Source organism: Vicia villosa, linkage group LG1 (genome assembly GCF_029867415.1).
Source record: "Vicia villosa cultivar HV-30 ecotype Madison, WI linkage group LG1, Vvil1.0, whole genome shotgun sequence".
NCBI lineage: Eukaryota > Viridiplantae > Streptophyta > Magnoliopsida > Fabales > Fabaceae > Vicia > Vicia villosa.
The window spans coordinates 99,575,078-99,590,798 of record NC_081180.1 but is presented as its reverse complement, the minus strand read 5'-3'; the positions used below and the strand labels follow the sequence as shown (position 1 = coordinate 99,590,798).

The 15,721-nt window shown below is 37.3% G+C and overlaps 2 protein-coding genes across 2 annotated transcripts; one reads left to right on the top strand and one right to left on the bottom strand.

The window, feature by feature from the left end:
• Positions 1–9,344: 9,344 nt before the first annotated feature.
• Positions 9,345–9,695, top strand: LOC131650143 (uncharacterized). Its single transcript, XM_058919875.1, has one exon. The coding sequence runs from the start codon at positions 9,345–9,347 to the stop codon at positions 9,693–9,695; it is 351 nt and encodes a 116-aa protein (XP_058775858.1).
• A 4,762-nt stretch (positions 9,696–14,457) lies between these two features.
• On the bottom strand, positions 14,458–15,013 carry LOC131613371 (transcription factor UPBEAT1). Its single transcript, XM_058885049.1, has one exon. It carries the CDS (start codon positions 14,994–14,996, stop codon positions 14,673–14,675), a length of 324 nt encoding a protein of 107 aa, XP_058741032.1. The 5' UTR covers positions 14,997–15,013; the 3' UTR covers positions 14,458–14,672.
• Positions 15,014–15,721: the final 708 nt, after the last annotated feature.

Here is a 15,721-nt window from a genome sequence, read left to right as displayed (position 1 = left end):
AATGGATGATGATCAGAAAAAGCTTTTCAGGAATCATCATAAATGCAGAACTGTTTTGCTGAATGCTATCTCTCATGCTGAGTATGAGAAGATATCTAACAGGGAAACGGCGTATGACATATATGAGTCCTTGAAAATGACTCATGAAGGAAATGCTCAAGTCAAGGAGACTAAAGCTCTAGCTTTAATCCAGAAGTATGAAGCCTTCAAGATGGAGGATGATGAAGACATTGAAAAGATGTTTTCAAGATTTCAAACTCTTACTGCTGGATTGAGAGTTCTTGACAAGGGATACACCAAGGCTGATCATGTAAAGAAGATCATCAGAAGCTTACCCAGAAGATGGGGTCCTATGGTGACTGCATTCAAGATTGCAAAGAATCTGAATGAAGTTTCTCTGGAAGAGCTTATCAGTGCCTTGAGGAGTCATGAAATAGAGCTGGACGCAAATGAGCCTCAAAAGAAAGGTAAGTCTATTGCATTAAAATCCAATATCAAGAAATGCACTAACGCTTTTCAGGCTAGAGAAGAAGATCCTGAAGAATCAGAATCTGAAGAAGAAGATGAACTGTCCTTAATCTCCAGAAGGCTAAATCAACTCTGGAAGACCAAGCAAAGGAAGTTCAGAGGCTTCAGAAGTTCAAAGAAATTTGAACGTGGAGAATCTTCTGATGACAGAAGATTTGACAAGAAGAAGGTCATGTGCTATGAATGCAATGAGCCTGGACACTACAAGAATGAATGTCCAAATCTTCAGAAGGAAAATCCCAAGAAGAAGTTTCATAAGAAGAAAAGTCTTATGGCAACCTGGGATGAGTCAGAAGATGATTCTGAAGACGAGCAGGCCAACTGTGCGCTGATGGCGACAGAAGATGACGGATCAGAATCTACATCAGAATCAGATTCTGAAGAGGTATTTTCTGAACTTACTAGAGATGAGTTAGTTTCCGGTCTAACTGAACTACTGGAACTCAAGTCTCAGATTAGTCTCAAATACAAAAAGCTGAAAAAGCAATTTGAATTTGAAACAAAGAAGCTTGAGTTGGAAAATTCTGAATTAAAAGAAAAATTTTTAAAATTATCCAATAATGTTGGATCTCCTTCTGATTCAGAAAAATCCACTCCTAGTCTAAACCATATTCTGAAAGAATATGATTTAAGTTTCAGGAAGTTCTTATCTAGAAGTATTGGCAGAAGTCAGCTAGCTTCTATGATATATGCTGTGTCTGGAAACAAAAGAGTAGGCATTGGTTTTGAGGGTGAAACCCCATACAAACTTGAACCTGTTGATGAAATGAAAATCACATACAAGCCATTGTATGATCAGTTCAAGTATGGCCACTCCCATGATATTAGGCACACTTCACATGCTCAAAGTTTTCACATAACACACACCAAAAAGCATGTGACACAACCTAGGAAATATCATGAAACTCACATTAAAAATTATCATGCTGTTCCTCCTATTGCTTACAATGTTAAACCCAAGTTCAATCAGAACTTGAGAAAATCTAACAAGAAAGGACCCAAGAAAATGTGGGTACCTAAGGATAAGATTATTCCTATTGCAGATATCCTTGACTGCAAAAAGGACAAAGCACAACATGTCATGGTACCTGGACTCTGGATGCTCGCGACACATGACAGGAAGAAGGTCTATGTTCCAAGACCTGGTGCTTAAGTCTGGAGGAGAAGTCAAGTTTGGAGGAGATCAGAAGGGCAAGATAATTGGCTCTGGAACTATAAAGTCTGGTAACTCTCCTTCCATTTCTAATGTACTTCTTGTAGAAGGATTAACACATAACCTCTTATCTATCAGTCAATTAAGTGACAATGGTTATGATATAATCTTTAATCAAGAGTCTTGCAAGGCTGTAAATCAGAAGGATGGCTCAATCCTATTTACAGGCAAGAGGAAGAACAACATTTATAAGACAGATCTGCAAGATCTTATGAGTCAGAAGGTGACTTGTCTTATGTCTGTTTCTGAAGAGCAGTGGGTCTGGCACAGAAGATTAGGTCATGCTAGTTTGAGAAAGATTTCTCAGATTAACAAACTGAATCTGGTCAGAGGACTCCCTAATCTGAAATTCAAATCAGACGCTCTTTGTGAAGCATGTCAGAAGGGCAAGTTCTCCAAACCTGCATTCAAGTCCAAGAATGTTGTTTCTACCTCAAGGCCATTAGAACTCTTGCACATTGATCTGTTTGGCCCAGTCAAAACAGCATCTGTCAGAGGGAAGAAATATGGATTAGTCATTGTAGATGATTATAGCCGCTGGACATGGGTAAAATTCTTGAAACACAAGGATGAGACTCATTCAGTGTTCTTTGATTTCTGCATTCAGATTCAATCTGAAAAAGAGTGTAAAATCATAAAGGTCAGAAGTGATCATGGTGGTGAATTTGAGAACAGATCCTTTGAAGAGTTCTTCAAAGAAAATGGTATTGCCCATGATTTCTCTTGTCCTAGAACTCCACAGCAAAATGGGGTTGTAGAACGAAAGAATAGGACTCTGCAAGAAATGGCCAAAACCATGATCAATGAAACCAATATGGCTAAGCATTTCTGGGCAGAAGCAATAAACACTGCATGCTATATTCAGAATAGAATCTCTATCAGACCTATTCTAAATAAGACTCCCTATGAATTGTGGAAGAATAGAAAGCCCAACATTTCATATTTCCATCCTTTTGGATGTGTATGCTTTATTCTGAACACTAAAGATTATCTTGGTAAGTTTGATTCCAAAGCACAGAAATGTTTCCTTCTTGGATATTCTGAACGCTCAAAAGGCTACAGAGTATACAATACTGAAACATTGATTGTAGAAGAATCAATCAATATCAGGTTTGATGATAAGCTTGGTTCTGAAAAACCAAAGCAGTTTGATAATTTTGCAGATTGTGATATTGATATATCAGAAGTTGTTGAGCCAAGAAGCAACGCATCAGAAGCAGAGCTTCTCAGAAGCAAAGAATCTGAAGATCAAGTATCAGCTTCTCTGGAGGATCTAAGTATTTCTGAAGAACCATCTGTCAGAAGATCATCCAGACTCATCTCTGGTCATTCAGAAGATGTCATTCTTGGAAAGAAGGATGATCCAATCAGAACAAGAGCATTCCTTAAGAACAATGCAGATTGTCAATTAGGTCTTGTATCTTTGATCGAGCCAACTTCTGTTGATCATGCTCTAGAAGATCCAGACTGGATAATTGCTATGCAAGAAGAACTGAATCAGTTTACAAGAAATAATGTTTGGGATCTTGTTCCTGGACCAGATGGATTCAATATAATCGGCACAAATTGGGTCTTCAGAAACAAGCTCAGAATGAGAAGATGAGAATTCTTACGTATGAGTATCCTTTGATATGAAATTTTTTTTAAGAAGTTCTGATAGAAATCAATTAGAAATTGTGATTCAGTTATTACTAACGTTTCAGTGTCTAAGTTGATTCAGAATCTCTATAAAAGCAAAACAGCTGTAACTGGCTATCCAGATGGTAAACACGTGTTCACTATTCTTGGACAAGCGTGCGTGCAGTTGAGGGGACGTCTACTTAGGTAACTGTGCAAATCACGTCTTTTGTCATTATTATCTCTCCTCATGTCACGTAACATTAAATGCTTTTCATCATTTACTCTCTTTCAGTTTTCTTTTTATACTCTTCAAACGTTTCTTTTCCCTCTCATATTTCTCTCTCTCTGCATTCGGTTTCTTTTTCGTCTCTCTCTCTCTTTTCATATCATAAACCCTAGCAGTTTCCAATATCTGAAAATTCATCATGAATCCATCGTCAAGCTCTGGGAATCAAGACAATGATAGGAAACAAAAGAGAAAGGCATCTGCTGAACCAGAAACCAAACCTAAAAGAGTTAGGATCTCCTATGACCCTCTCAAAGTGTATCAACCCCTTGACGGTTCCCCTCAATCACCCCCCTCTTAAAAGACCTCCACCACCTCTTCCTCCTCATTCATCCTCTCGGAACCACCTTCTTCACCATCTGATATCTCCTCTCCTTCAACCCTTCCATCAGATATTTCTTCATCTCTCTCATACCCTTTTCCCACAAGAACACCTATTCCCTATAGTGTTGTTCTTCCCGACTCAAGGTTCACTGTCAACCCTCCAACCCCTACCACTCAAACATATCTGGAGCTTTTACATGCTGATGTAAATGGCTGGTTGGAGATTCTAGGTGCTGCTCACCTTAATCATCTGGATGAGTATGCTACAAACAACCTTTGGAATACCTTTCGTCAGGATTTTCTGGATAAGGCTACAGACACTCAGAGAAGGATTATGTCTGAAGCTCCTGGTGTTCGTGGTCTCCGGTTGGAAGTTGGTGAGAGCAGCCATCACCATCTCATCAGGAACAGAAATGTTCTTGAAAGAAAGATACCAGCAGATGAGTTGGAAGAAGAAAATCTCTGCAGAGACATCGTGGTGTGGAGACCATGGTTTCCTGTGCTGACTGGAGATTTTCAGTGGCTGTTCAACTGGTTCAGAATGAACCCTTCTGATAAAGCACCTCACATGGTCTTTCCAGTAGTGGTTTATCGTGCTGAAGTTGCTGGTCCTACTCCTCCAACAAACCTAGCAGCTATTCTTCAAGCATTGGAAGATGGAACTTCTGAGCTGCCTGAACCAGAATATGCTAAGGCTACTTCTGAGTCAGACTCAGATGAGGAAATGGAAGATGCACAAGCTGAAGATCTTCCAGAAGATCACCCTGCTGAGATTGCTGTCCCTCTGGGCAGAAATACTGGTGCTTCTTCTTCTGGTGAAACCTCAGCTCTGATGGAGACCTTGGAAACTCTTCATCAGAATCAAGCTATGCTGGCTTCTCGTTTGGACGCGCAAGAAGCAGCCAATGCTGAGTTTCGTTCCTTCATGACAAGGCAAGCTACAAGCACTGACGGGATTCATGATGTTCTGGCGCGGATTTTGCGTAGGCTAGGATCTTAGTCTTTTGGTCTTTGTAGTTTCCTTTCCTTGTTGCATCTGTTTTCCTGCATTCCTTTCTTGTAATCCTTTTTAGTTATCAATGAAAAAGTTTCTTTGCTTTTACATTGCAGTGACTCTATTTGTCGTTTTATGCATCTAAATCTTTTGAAATTTTCTTTTTTTTTAATGTTATGACAAAAAGGGGGAGAAGATAAATGATAAATGATTTGATTAATCTATCAGTTGCTGGGTAAAGCTCCCACACATTCACTAACAAGAACTGCAAGTTCTACATGGTTTAAGTGTTTTGCAGGTATAAAGAAGTGAAGAGAATCTTCAAAGCAAAAAGCAAACACAGAAGCAAAACCATGGAAACTGAAGCAAGCTGAGTGCTGTCAAGCTTCAGAAATCAGAAGCAAGAAAGAAGAATGAATCAGAAGCACTGATAATAGAATTTGATCCATATTTGTCTATTTGCTCTAACAAAATTCTATTTGCTCTGATACATATAATGTTATGGCTCTGATACATTATTTGCTCTGATACATTATTTTAGCCTATATGGCTCTGATACATATAATGTGTTCAAACATACATTTTATGTTCTAACTCGTTCATGCTGACTTTTGTCGTTTAGTTTTTGTTCTGTAACATTTCAGGATGTAGAGATGCTCAGATGATGCTCTGGTACATTCAACAATGTTCTGATACAAATCTAGCATGAAGTGATGTTGGTAGAAATTCAAAGCTCTGAAGCTATCCGAGGGAAGCAGAAATCAGAAGCTGCGAATGTTTTAAAGATCCAGAAAACTCAAGTTCTGAAGCTGTCCTAAATGGAAGCAGAAATCAGAAGCTGTGAATGTTCTGAAGATCAAAGAAATTCAAGTTCTGAAGCTGTCCTGAATGGAAGCAGAAATCAGAAGCTGTGAGTGTTCTAGGGATCTAAAGAAATTCTAGTTCTGAAGCTGTCCTGAATGGAAACAGAAATCAGAAGCTGTGAGTGTTCTAGGGATCTAAGGAAATTCTAGTTCTGAAGCTGTCCTATGGAAGCAGAAGTCAGAAGCTATGAATTCTCTGAAGACAAGAAGCTTATATGATCGTCTCTACCGAAATAATCAGGGAAGTCTTTTATTAAAGTTCTTCGAGTATTTATTTCAGGGGGAGATTATTTATCTCAGGGGGAGATTGTTAATCTCAGGGGGAGACATATTCATATGCTTATGCTATAGCTGTGTAATTTGTCTTTTGCCGTCTATTCTTTCTGATCGCAAATTCATATCATTTATATATGTTTTTGTCATCATCAAAAAGGGGGAGATTGTTAGAACAAGATTTGTTCTGATCAATTATCTTAGTTTTGATGATAACAATAATATGAATTTTGCTTAAGATAATATGGTACTCTAATCCAATGCAATTTCCCTTTCAGGAAATATATAAAGAGTACGCATAATTCAGCGCTCAGAAGCTTTGTCTCAAGGGTTCAGCATGCAACATCAGAACATGGTCTGGCAAGACATCAGAAGATGGTCGAAGCAGAATCAGAACATGGGTCTATGGAAGCATCAGAAGAACATGAGATCAGAAGCACTGAAGCTCAGAAGATGGTATCACGCTCAGAAGCACTTCAAGGTCAGAAGATCAGAAGATGCTATGCACCAAGCTGTTTGACTCTGATGATATTCAAACGCTGTATTCACAAACATCAGATCAGAAGAAAGTACAAGTGGCAAGCTACGCTGACTGACAAAAGGAACGTTAAAAGATATTAAAGGCTACGTCAGTAGACACAGCGTGAACAAGGCTCGAGGTAGTTGACAAAAGCGTATAACATTAAATGCGATGCTGTACGGAACACGCAAAGCATTAAATGCATTCAACGGTCATCTTCTCCAACGCCTATAAATATGAAGTTCTGATGAGAAGCAAGGTTAACAATTCTGAACAAAACAACGCTTATCAAACTTGCTGAAACTCTGTTCAAATCAAAACTCAGAATCTTCATCTTCATCAAAGCTCACTACATTGCTGTTGTAATATATTAGTGAGATTAAGCTTAAACGTTAAGAGAAATATCACAGTTGTGATTATCGCTTTTAAGAAGCATTTGTAATACTCTTGAATTGATTACATTAAGTTGTAAGGAACTAGAGTGATCGTGTTGATCAGAATACTCTAGGAAGTCTTAGGAGTGAACTAAGCAGATTGTAACTAGAGTGATCGTGTTGATCAGTAGACTCTAGAAAAGTCTTAGAGGGTATCTAAGCAGTTGTTCCTGGAGTGATCAGTGTGTGATCAGAAGACTCTGGAAGACTTAGTTGCGGACTAAGTGGAAAACCATTGTAATCCGTGCGATTAGTGGATTAAATCCTCAGTTGAGGTAAATCATCTCTGCGGGGGTGGACTGGAGTAGTTTAGTTAACAACGAACCAGGATAAAAATAACTGTGCAATTTATTTTTATCTGTCAAGTTTTTAAAGCTACACTTATTCAAACCCCCCCTTTCTAAGTGTTTTTCTATCCTTCAGTGTTTATTGACGATATTTTGATTTATTCCAAATCAGGAGAGGAACATGTTAAGAATTTGCGGATGGTGTTGCAAGTGTTGAAATAGAAGAAATTGTATGCCAAGTTATCGAAGTGTGAGTTTTGGTTGAAGGAAGTGAGTTTCCTTGGTCATGTGATTTCTAATGGTGGAATTACTGTAGATCCTTCTAAAGTTGACGCGGTATGGCAATGGGAGATTCCGAAGTCTGGGAATGAGATTCGAAGTTTTCTTGGTTTAGCAGGTTACTATCGAAGGTTCATTGAAGGATTTTCTAAGTTGGCAATACCGTTAACTCAATTGACTCGAAAGGGTCAAGCGTATGTGTGGGATACGGCATGTGAAGAGAGTTTCTTGGAATTAAAGAAGAGGTTGACGACCCTGCGATGTTAGTTTTACCTAATCCAAGTGAACCTTTCATGGTGTATTGTGATGCGTCTAAGATGGGACTTGGTGGTGTGTTGATGCATAATGGACATTTTTTCACGTGTACTTCATGACAACTTAAGGTTCGTGAGAGGAATTATCCTACACATGATTTAGAATTGACCGTTGTTGTGTTTGTATTGAAAATTTGGAGACATTATCTTTTTGGCTCTAAATTTGAAGTGTTTAGTGATCATAAGAGTTTGAAGAATTTGTTTGATCAAAAAGAGTTAAACATGAGGCAGAGAAGATGACTTGAGTTGCTAAAAGACTATGATTTCAATTTGAGTTACCATCTGGGTAAAGTAAATATGGTAGTTGATGCGTTGAGTAGGAAGTCGTTGCATATGTCGATGATGATGGTGCATGAATTAAAATCAGTTGAACAATACCAAGACATGAGTTTAGTATGCAAAATGACTCTTGATAGTGTGAAGTTGGGAATGTTGAAATTGACGAGTAATATTCTTAACAAGATTCGAGAAGGACAAAAGTCTAGTTTGAAGTTAGTTGAGCAATTGCATTGATTAACCAAGGTAAAGGAGGTGAATTCCGAATTGATGAGAATGGCGTGATGATATTTGGGAATAGAGTGTGTATTCCAGACGTTTCAGAACTTAAGCAGAGTATTCTGGAAGAAGGCTATAGAAGTGGTTTGAGTATTCATTCGGGTGTTACAAAAATGTATTAAGACTTAAAGAGATTATTTTGGTGGTCGGGTATGAAGAAAGATTTAGCTGAGTTTGTTTATGCTTTCTTAACTTGTCTGAAATCGAAGATTGAACATGAGAGACCTTCTAGGTTAATGCAATCGTTCAGCATTCCAGAGTGGAAATGGGATAGTATTTCCATGGATTTCGTGACGGGTTTACCGAAGACCACCAAGGGCAATGATTCTATTTGGGTAATTGTGGACAGGTTGACTAAGTCGGCTCATTTCTTGCCAATGAATCTAAATTGGTTTAGATGTATATCGAGGAAATTTTGAAATTGCATGGAATACCTTCGAGTATTGTGTCGGATAGAGATCCTAGATTTACATCGAGATTTTGGAAGAGTTTGCAAGATGCTTTGGGTACTACCTTGAGGTTGAGTTCGAAGTATCATCCACAGACTGATGGACATACCGAGAGGACTATTAAGTCATTGGAAGATTTGTTGAGAGCTTGTGTGTTATACCAATGAGGAGCTTGGGATAGCCATTTGCCATTGATTGAGTTTACGTACAACAATAGTTTTCGTGCGAGTATCAGTATGGCACCGTATGAAGCGTTAAATGGTAGAAGGTGTAGGACTCCGTTGTGTCAGTGTGAAACAGGGGAGAGCATTGTGCTCGGACCTGAGATTGTGTAATAGACGACTGATAAGATAAAGACGATCCGAGAGAGGATGAAAGCTTCTCAGAGTCGTCAGAAGATTTATCATGATAAGAGGAGGAAGGCACTTTGAATTTCATGTGAATGACCATGTGTTCTTGAGGGTTACTCCAGTGACAAGTGTCGGTAGAGCTTTGAAATTGAGAAAGCTTACACCGCGTTTTATTGGTCCGTATCAAATTTCAGAGAAGATTGGTAAGGTGGCTTATCAGGCCGCGTTACCACCCTCACTTTTGAATATTCATGATGTGTTTCATGTATCTCAATTGAGGAAATACATTCTGGATTCTTCGCATGTGGTTCAGATGGATGAGTTGCAAGTGAGGGACAACTTGACTGTAGAAGCACTACCCATGCGAATAGAAGGTCGAGAAATGAAACAACTACGAGATAAATAGATTGCCTTAGTGAAGGTGTTGTGGGGTGGACAGGCTGGTGAAAGTTTGACTTGGGAACGCGAGGATGAGATGAGAGGGGCTTATCCGTTCTTGTTTCCGTCAAGTAATTTTCGAGGGTGAAAATTATTTAAGTGGGGGGAGTTGTAACACCCCAAAAATCTATATTTAATTATTTATTTAATTAGTTTGGTGTGATTATGTGAGTCATTGCGATGATATGATGAATTAACGATGAATATATGATGTTTTGGCAATTTATGTGATGTTTCGATGAAGTTTGGTGATGCATAGGTGTTGTAGGGAATTATCGAGAATTAAGAGTGTTTTAGAAATAATTAGAATAATAGTTGGGCTTATTTTAATTAGATAAATAGAATAATATTGGTGTTAGAAGTAATAAGGGCGGGGTAGTCTTTCCATGAGTGATAAGTGGAACAAAAAGAGAAAAGAGGGAAAAAGGTTTTCATTCGATCGTGCAAAAGTTGGAATAACGTTGAACATAGGAGAGCTAGGGCTTGGGAGAACTTGAAGGATTTGTAGAACGCGAAGAGGATTTTAATAACGAGCTTCAATCTGAAGTAAGGGGAGTCTATCCTAGTTATTATAATTGGCTTAAGTGAATGATAATTGTGGGATTTGGTTTTGGGGTTTTGGGTTGATGATGAATTGTGATGGTGTGAAGGAGGTAGAGGATTTAGACGTGTTAATTGGTAATAGAATGATGCCTATAATTTGAAATACACATAGTTGTGTTTGTATGATGAAAACCTGAGTTTAGAGGATAATTTAGGACCTGTAAGATGGAGAAATCACATAAATTGGATTGGTTTTTATGCAGGAAATCACATCAGAATTTCCATGATCGCAAGGATTCACCGGGAGAATTGATGGTCTCCTCGGGCGGGTGAGGTTCGCCAGTAAGGCGCCAGGAGAATAAAATGGGCGAAGGGGTGGCAGGTTATTGGAATGGTTCCCCGGGCAAAGGAGAGGGCCCGTCGGGCGAATGACACCAGGTGCAGAAAAAAATTAAAAGAGCATAACTTGAGTTTCTAGACTCTGTTTGTCCTGTCGTTCGAAGCGTTAGATAGATAATAAAATAATCTATATTCTGGGAGAGTAAAATGGACCATAAGAGGTAGGTTTCTAGAATTATTTTGTGATGAGGTAGTGATGTTTTTGTGATGAATATGACCAAGTATGCTTCCCATTGTGGAATTGGAATGACTATGTATTGTTGACTATTTGACTTGTGATTTATGTTTTATGTTGTTTTGATGATTTGAATGTTACGAAGCATGTGATGAGGTATGATTTGTATGATGAATGATGTTGCGTTTTACTATTGTATATTGTTGCGCCTCATGCATTCATAGCATTATCGGACGAGTAGTCCAGTGAGGTTTTTGTAGGGTGATGATTCGATGGAGTTTTGGGACGATCTAGTCCAATGACGGCCTTAATCCTATTGTGTGGATTGAGTGCAAAATTGTGACGTGATCCGGTTCCAAGCGGGAATCGATTCTATTGGTGGGGATCCTTGGAGAATAACGATGACTAAGTCATCAGTGACGTATTGGTACCGCATGCATGATTCTAAAGATGTTGCATTCCATTATTTGTGACATTGCATAATATGTGTGCTAAGTGATGTGTTTGGTGTGATCCTTGTTTTGTAGTGACTCTATGTGGGTATTATTACCCGTGGTTATGTCTCGGACGTGGTAGATAATGTTGTGTGGTTGTTGTTTCCATGCCCTGTCTACTATATCTATTACTTATACTTTTTATAATGATTGTGATTTACTTAACCTTTCTGTTTGAATGTTGCCTCCACGTGGGTAACGCGCAGGTGATAAAGAATAGTGCGAGAAGCTTATGAGATAGCTTTAGAGTGTGCTTACTTTAGTTTCGTTAAGTCTATGGGTTTTGCTCTAATATGTAACATCTGGGTTGGGATCGATTGGTTTGAGAACGATGATTTTTTTTGTCTTTGAAGGAATTTGCATTACTTTTATAATCATGTCGTTGTAAGCATGAATTGTGATGTTTTTCGTTAATACTTGAATTACCTTTTATGATAATGGTTATTTTATGATGAAGATGCTTTGAATTATTTAATCCGCTGCGAAGTTATAAGTGATTTGTTTACCATGCTAAATATGTTATTCATGTTTTAAAGTTTGGCAACCCATGTTATAGAGCAGGGCTATTTGTTAAGTGAAGTTTATTTATGAAGATGTGACACCCTTGCGGGTGTTTGTTTTATTTTTCGTCAAAATTATATGCAAAAATATATGTGGGTAGAAGGGTGTTACACTCCCCATGCATTTTTTTCCTTTCATATCGAAGAATATTTCCTCTTGGATGATCACACCTAGGTCGTTCGTGTCAATTTGTTCACAAGCTTTTTTATTTCACAGCAAAGCAGGCTTTGTATTTAAGAAGTTGTAATCATTAGGTTTTTGGTTTTCTAGACTTCGAATTTGAAAAGCCTGTCAAGGCAATGAATTACCTTGATCATCTAGTTTTTTCTACCTCTCTATGAGACCAGGCCTAGGTGGCCAAAACCGTACGGAAGCTTCCTCGAAGGTGTGGCAAACTATGGTATTTAAGGAAAGGATGTTGAGACAAAAACCAAGGCAGAAATGGATAAATAAGTGGGATCTAAATTCAAGTTTCTTCCACAAGTCAATGAAACAAAGATTTATAAGAAACAATTTAGTGAGCATGAGCACTCAATCGGGGAGGGTAGACAAGGTTGAAGAGATTAGAATTGAGATTAAGAAGCACTTTGAATATTTTTGCAAAGATCCTAATTCGAATAGACTCCTATTGTTGATTTTAAAAGTCTTACATTGGAAGATGCCACTTTCTTCAATCTCAATCTCACTTTCTTAAAAAAAATATTGGGAGTTTCTTGCAAAATTCATTCTCAATTTTGTCAACGAATTTCATTCCTTTTCTAGAGTGCCAAAAGCAGTCACCGGAACAATCTTGGCCTTGATTCCCAAAGTTGATAACCCTCAAAGCTTAGGGGAGTACATGCCAATATGTTTGATCACTTCTATCTATAATATCCTCTCTAAATTATTGTCATCTAGGTTTAAGAAGATCTTGGGGAGATTGATATTAAAGAATCAATCAACTTTCTTATCTCATAGGCAAATTCTTGATGGATTTTTAGTGGTAAATGAAATCCTAGACTTTGCAAATAGAAACAAAAGATAATGTTTGTTGGTGAAGGTGGACTTCCAAAAAGCATTTGACCGTATCTCTTGGAATTACTTAAGGCTCATCATGCAAAGGATGAATTTTGGTTCAAAGGGATTACATTGGATAGAAGCCTTGTTTTTTAAAAGCCCCGTGTCTATTCTAGTCCATGGAAGTCCAACATCATAGTTTCGGGTGAATAGGGACTTGAGACAAGGAGATCCTCTTTTCCCTCACTATTCTTATTAGTCGTAAAAAGGCTTAGAAAAGCTGGTAAAAAACACTACAAATTTGGGAGATTTTCAAGGATTTCACTTTAATGAAGATATTCATCTCGAACTCCTCCAATTTGCTGATGGTATGATCTTGCTGAGTGGTGGATCTTGGAATAAACTTTGGAGCTTCTAATCAATCTTGAGAGGATTTGAGATGGGCTCAGGTCTGTGCATGAACTTATCCAAGAGAAAATTGTTCAGTATTAACTTGAAAGATGAATTTATAGAACCAGACTCATCTTTCTTTTCTTATGATATCATATCTAATCTCTTTAGCTTTTTAGGCGTCAGTATCAGTGCAAACCCTCGAAGGAAGGAAACTTGGATCCCAATCTTGATTAAACTGCAAAGGAAATTAAATTCTTGAAAGGATAGACAGATGCCAATTAATGAGAGAATTGTGATGATAAATGCATCCATGTCCAATATCCCCATTTATTGTTTGTCATTCTATAGTGCTCCCAAGATCATTTTCAAAGAGATCATTCAAATCGGGGAGGTGTGAAAGGCCAAATTAAAATGAGTTTGATAAGTTGATCTAATATTTGTAAATATAAAAAATACGGAGGTTTTTGAGTGAAACATGTTGGAAGATTCAATTCCTCTCTTCTTTCTAAATGGTTCTGGAGAATTCTCTCCGACCAAAAACCTGTGTGGCTTGATTTTCTATTTTTTAGACACGAGTTGACATATCTTCGCTTTTACGATTCGGAGCAATATCTTGAAGAGAGAAGGTCTTTTCACCCCAAAGAATCCTTATTATTATTTTATATATTTTATTATTAAAAATTTTCAATAATCTTTATCTAAAATATTAACATATTAAATATATTGATGTTTTCATTCTATAAAGTTAATTATCCATTTTTTTTAATCCAATGTAAAACTTAGTAACTTAGATATGCCAACACATATCAATATAACAATTTCAGTCTACATACACATCCATATTTACATAGCCACATCATATCCATATCCACATCCACATTCACAGATGTTTAAATTTTCTATGCTGCAGCTTTCTTCCCCAGCAGCACATGGCCCTTTATTCCGCACTTCTTGTGTTTAGGATGAGAACCTTGAAGAGCACGTTAACAAGGTTCAAAGAAAATATACAAAGTTAACATAATTCCTAAAAAATTGTCCTCTAAAATTCATTGAAATCACAGCTTCAATATAGGAAAAGGAATGTAATAGAATCTCATAAAAAAGTAGCAAAAGTACATCATCATAGTCATTGCATAATCATAAAAATAAGTAGTAATAAAATAACCCAATTGAGTAAGTAATGATAAATACAAGTACATGTATATAAGTGATAACAAAGAATTGTAATATATGATTCTCCTTTGACACAACAAAATAATCATAAAACTGATCTAACTCTAGATAACATGAAAAATAAACATATAACAATATCCAAAACCAATCTTTTGTGTAACTAAAAACAAACCATATTAATGTTTGGTTTGGTCTTTACAAAATGAATCAATCACTCATCAGACCCATTCAATACCTCAACCATAACCTTCATAACCCTCACTCTATTTTCTAAAGACAATATATAATTAGCTGTCTCTCTAAAAAGTCCCTCCAACCCAATAGACTCATCACTATTTGGTATAAGTCTCTTCAATGTCCTCACACGTCTCTGAATTCCATAGGAGCCTCTTCTACAACCAACCCTTCTCTTCATGAAAATTCTTCTTGACCTCTTCACCCTTTTCTTGCTCCACAAGTATGATGAATTGTTACTTCCTTGAAGAGCTTCTTCCAAAGTGATTGCATCAAAAGAAGTTTGTGAAGAAACTCCCATGGCTAATATATGAATGTTGAAGTTTGAAAGACTATTGCAAAAATGATACACCAAGAGAGAACATTTATAAGGTAATACTACCTTAAAGGTGGGGGCCACAATAGACACTTTAAAAGGAGGCTTCCAAGGGAATGGGAGAGAGACAGATGTACCTAAGTGTGTTGTTTTGTTACTTTGAGCATGTTCTCCAACTCAATGCACATGCATTCACATGATGAATTCTTCTTCACATATCATATGCACCAAACCTCTCTACACAACAACCTTTCATCACACCTACACACCTCATCTATAATAAAAACCACACCCTGGATTATTCCTCTATACAACTTTCCAAATTCATTGCATTTAATTTAATTACAAATTACAAATCCATCACTCTCCTTACAGCTCAATAAACGTGGCAACGTGGCACAAAACATTGTACTATTTTATGTATTTAGTCCTTGCTACTTAAGAGGAAACCATGTTATAGGACACTAAGAAAAAAATAAAGTATTAGAAGATTGTTACTTGTCAATGCTTGTGTTAACAAAAAGTAGACAAATTAGATTAGGATGTTGGGATAACGTACATTAATTAATCTCTGACATTCATGAACCGTAATGAATTCTGATCTGATTAAAGGAACCACATCTTCTTATCTTATGATATGAGTTTATAATTTATATGTATTTTTTTTATGCCATTAACTTTGTATTCAATAATATTGATTATGATGTTAC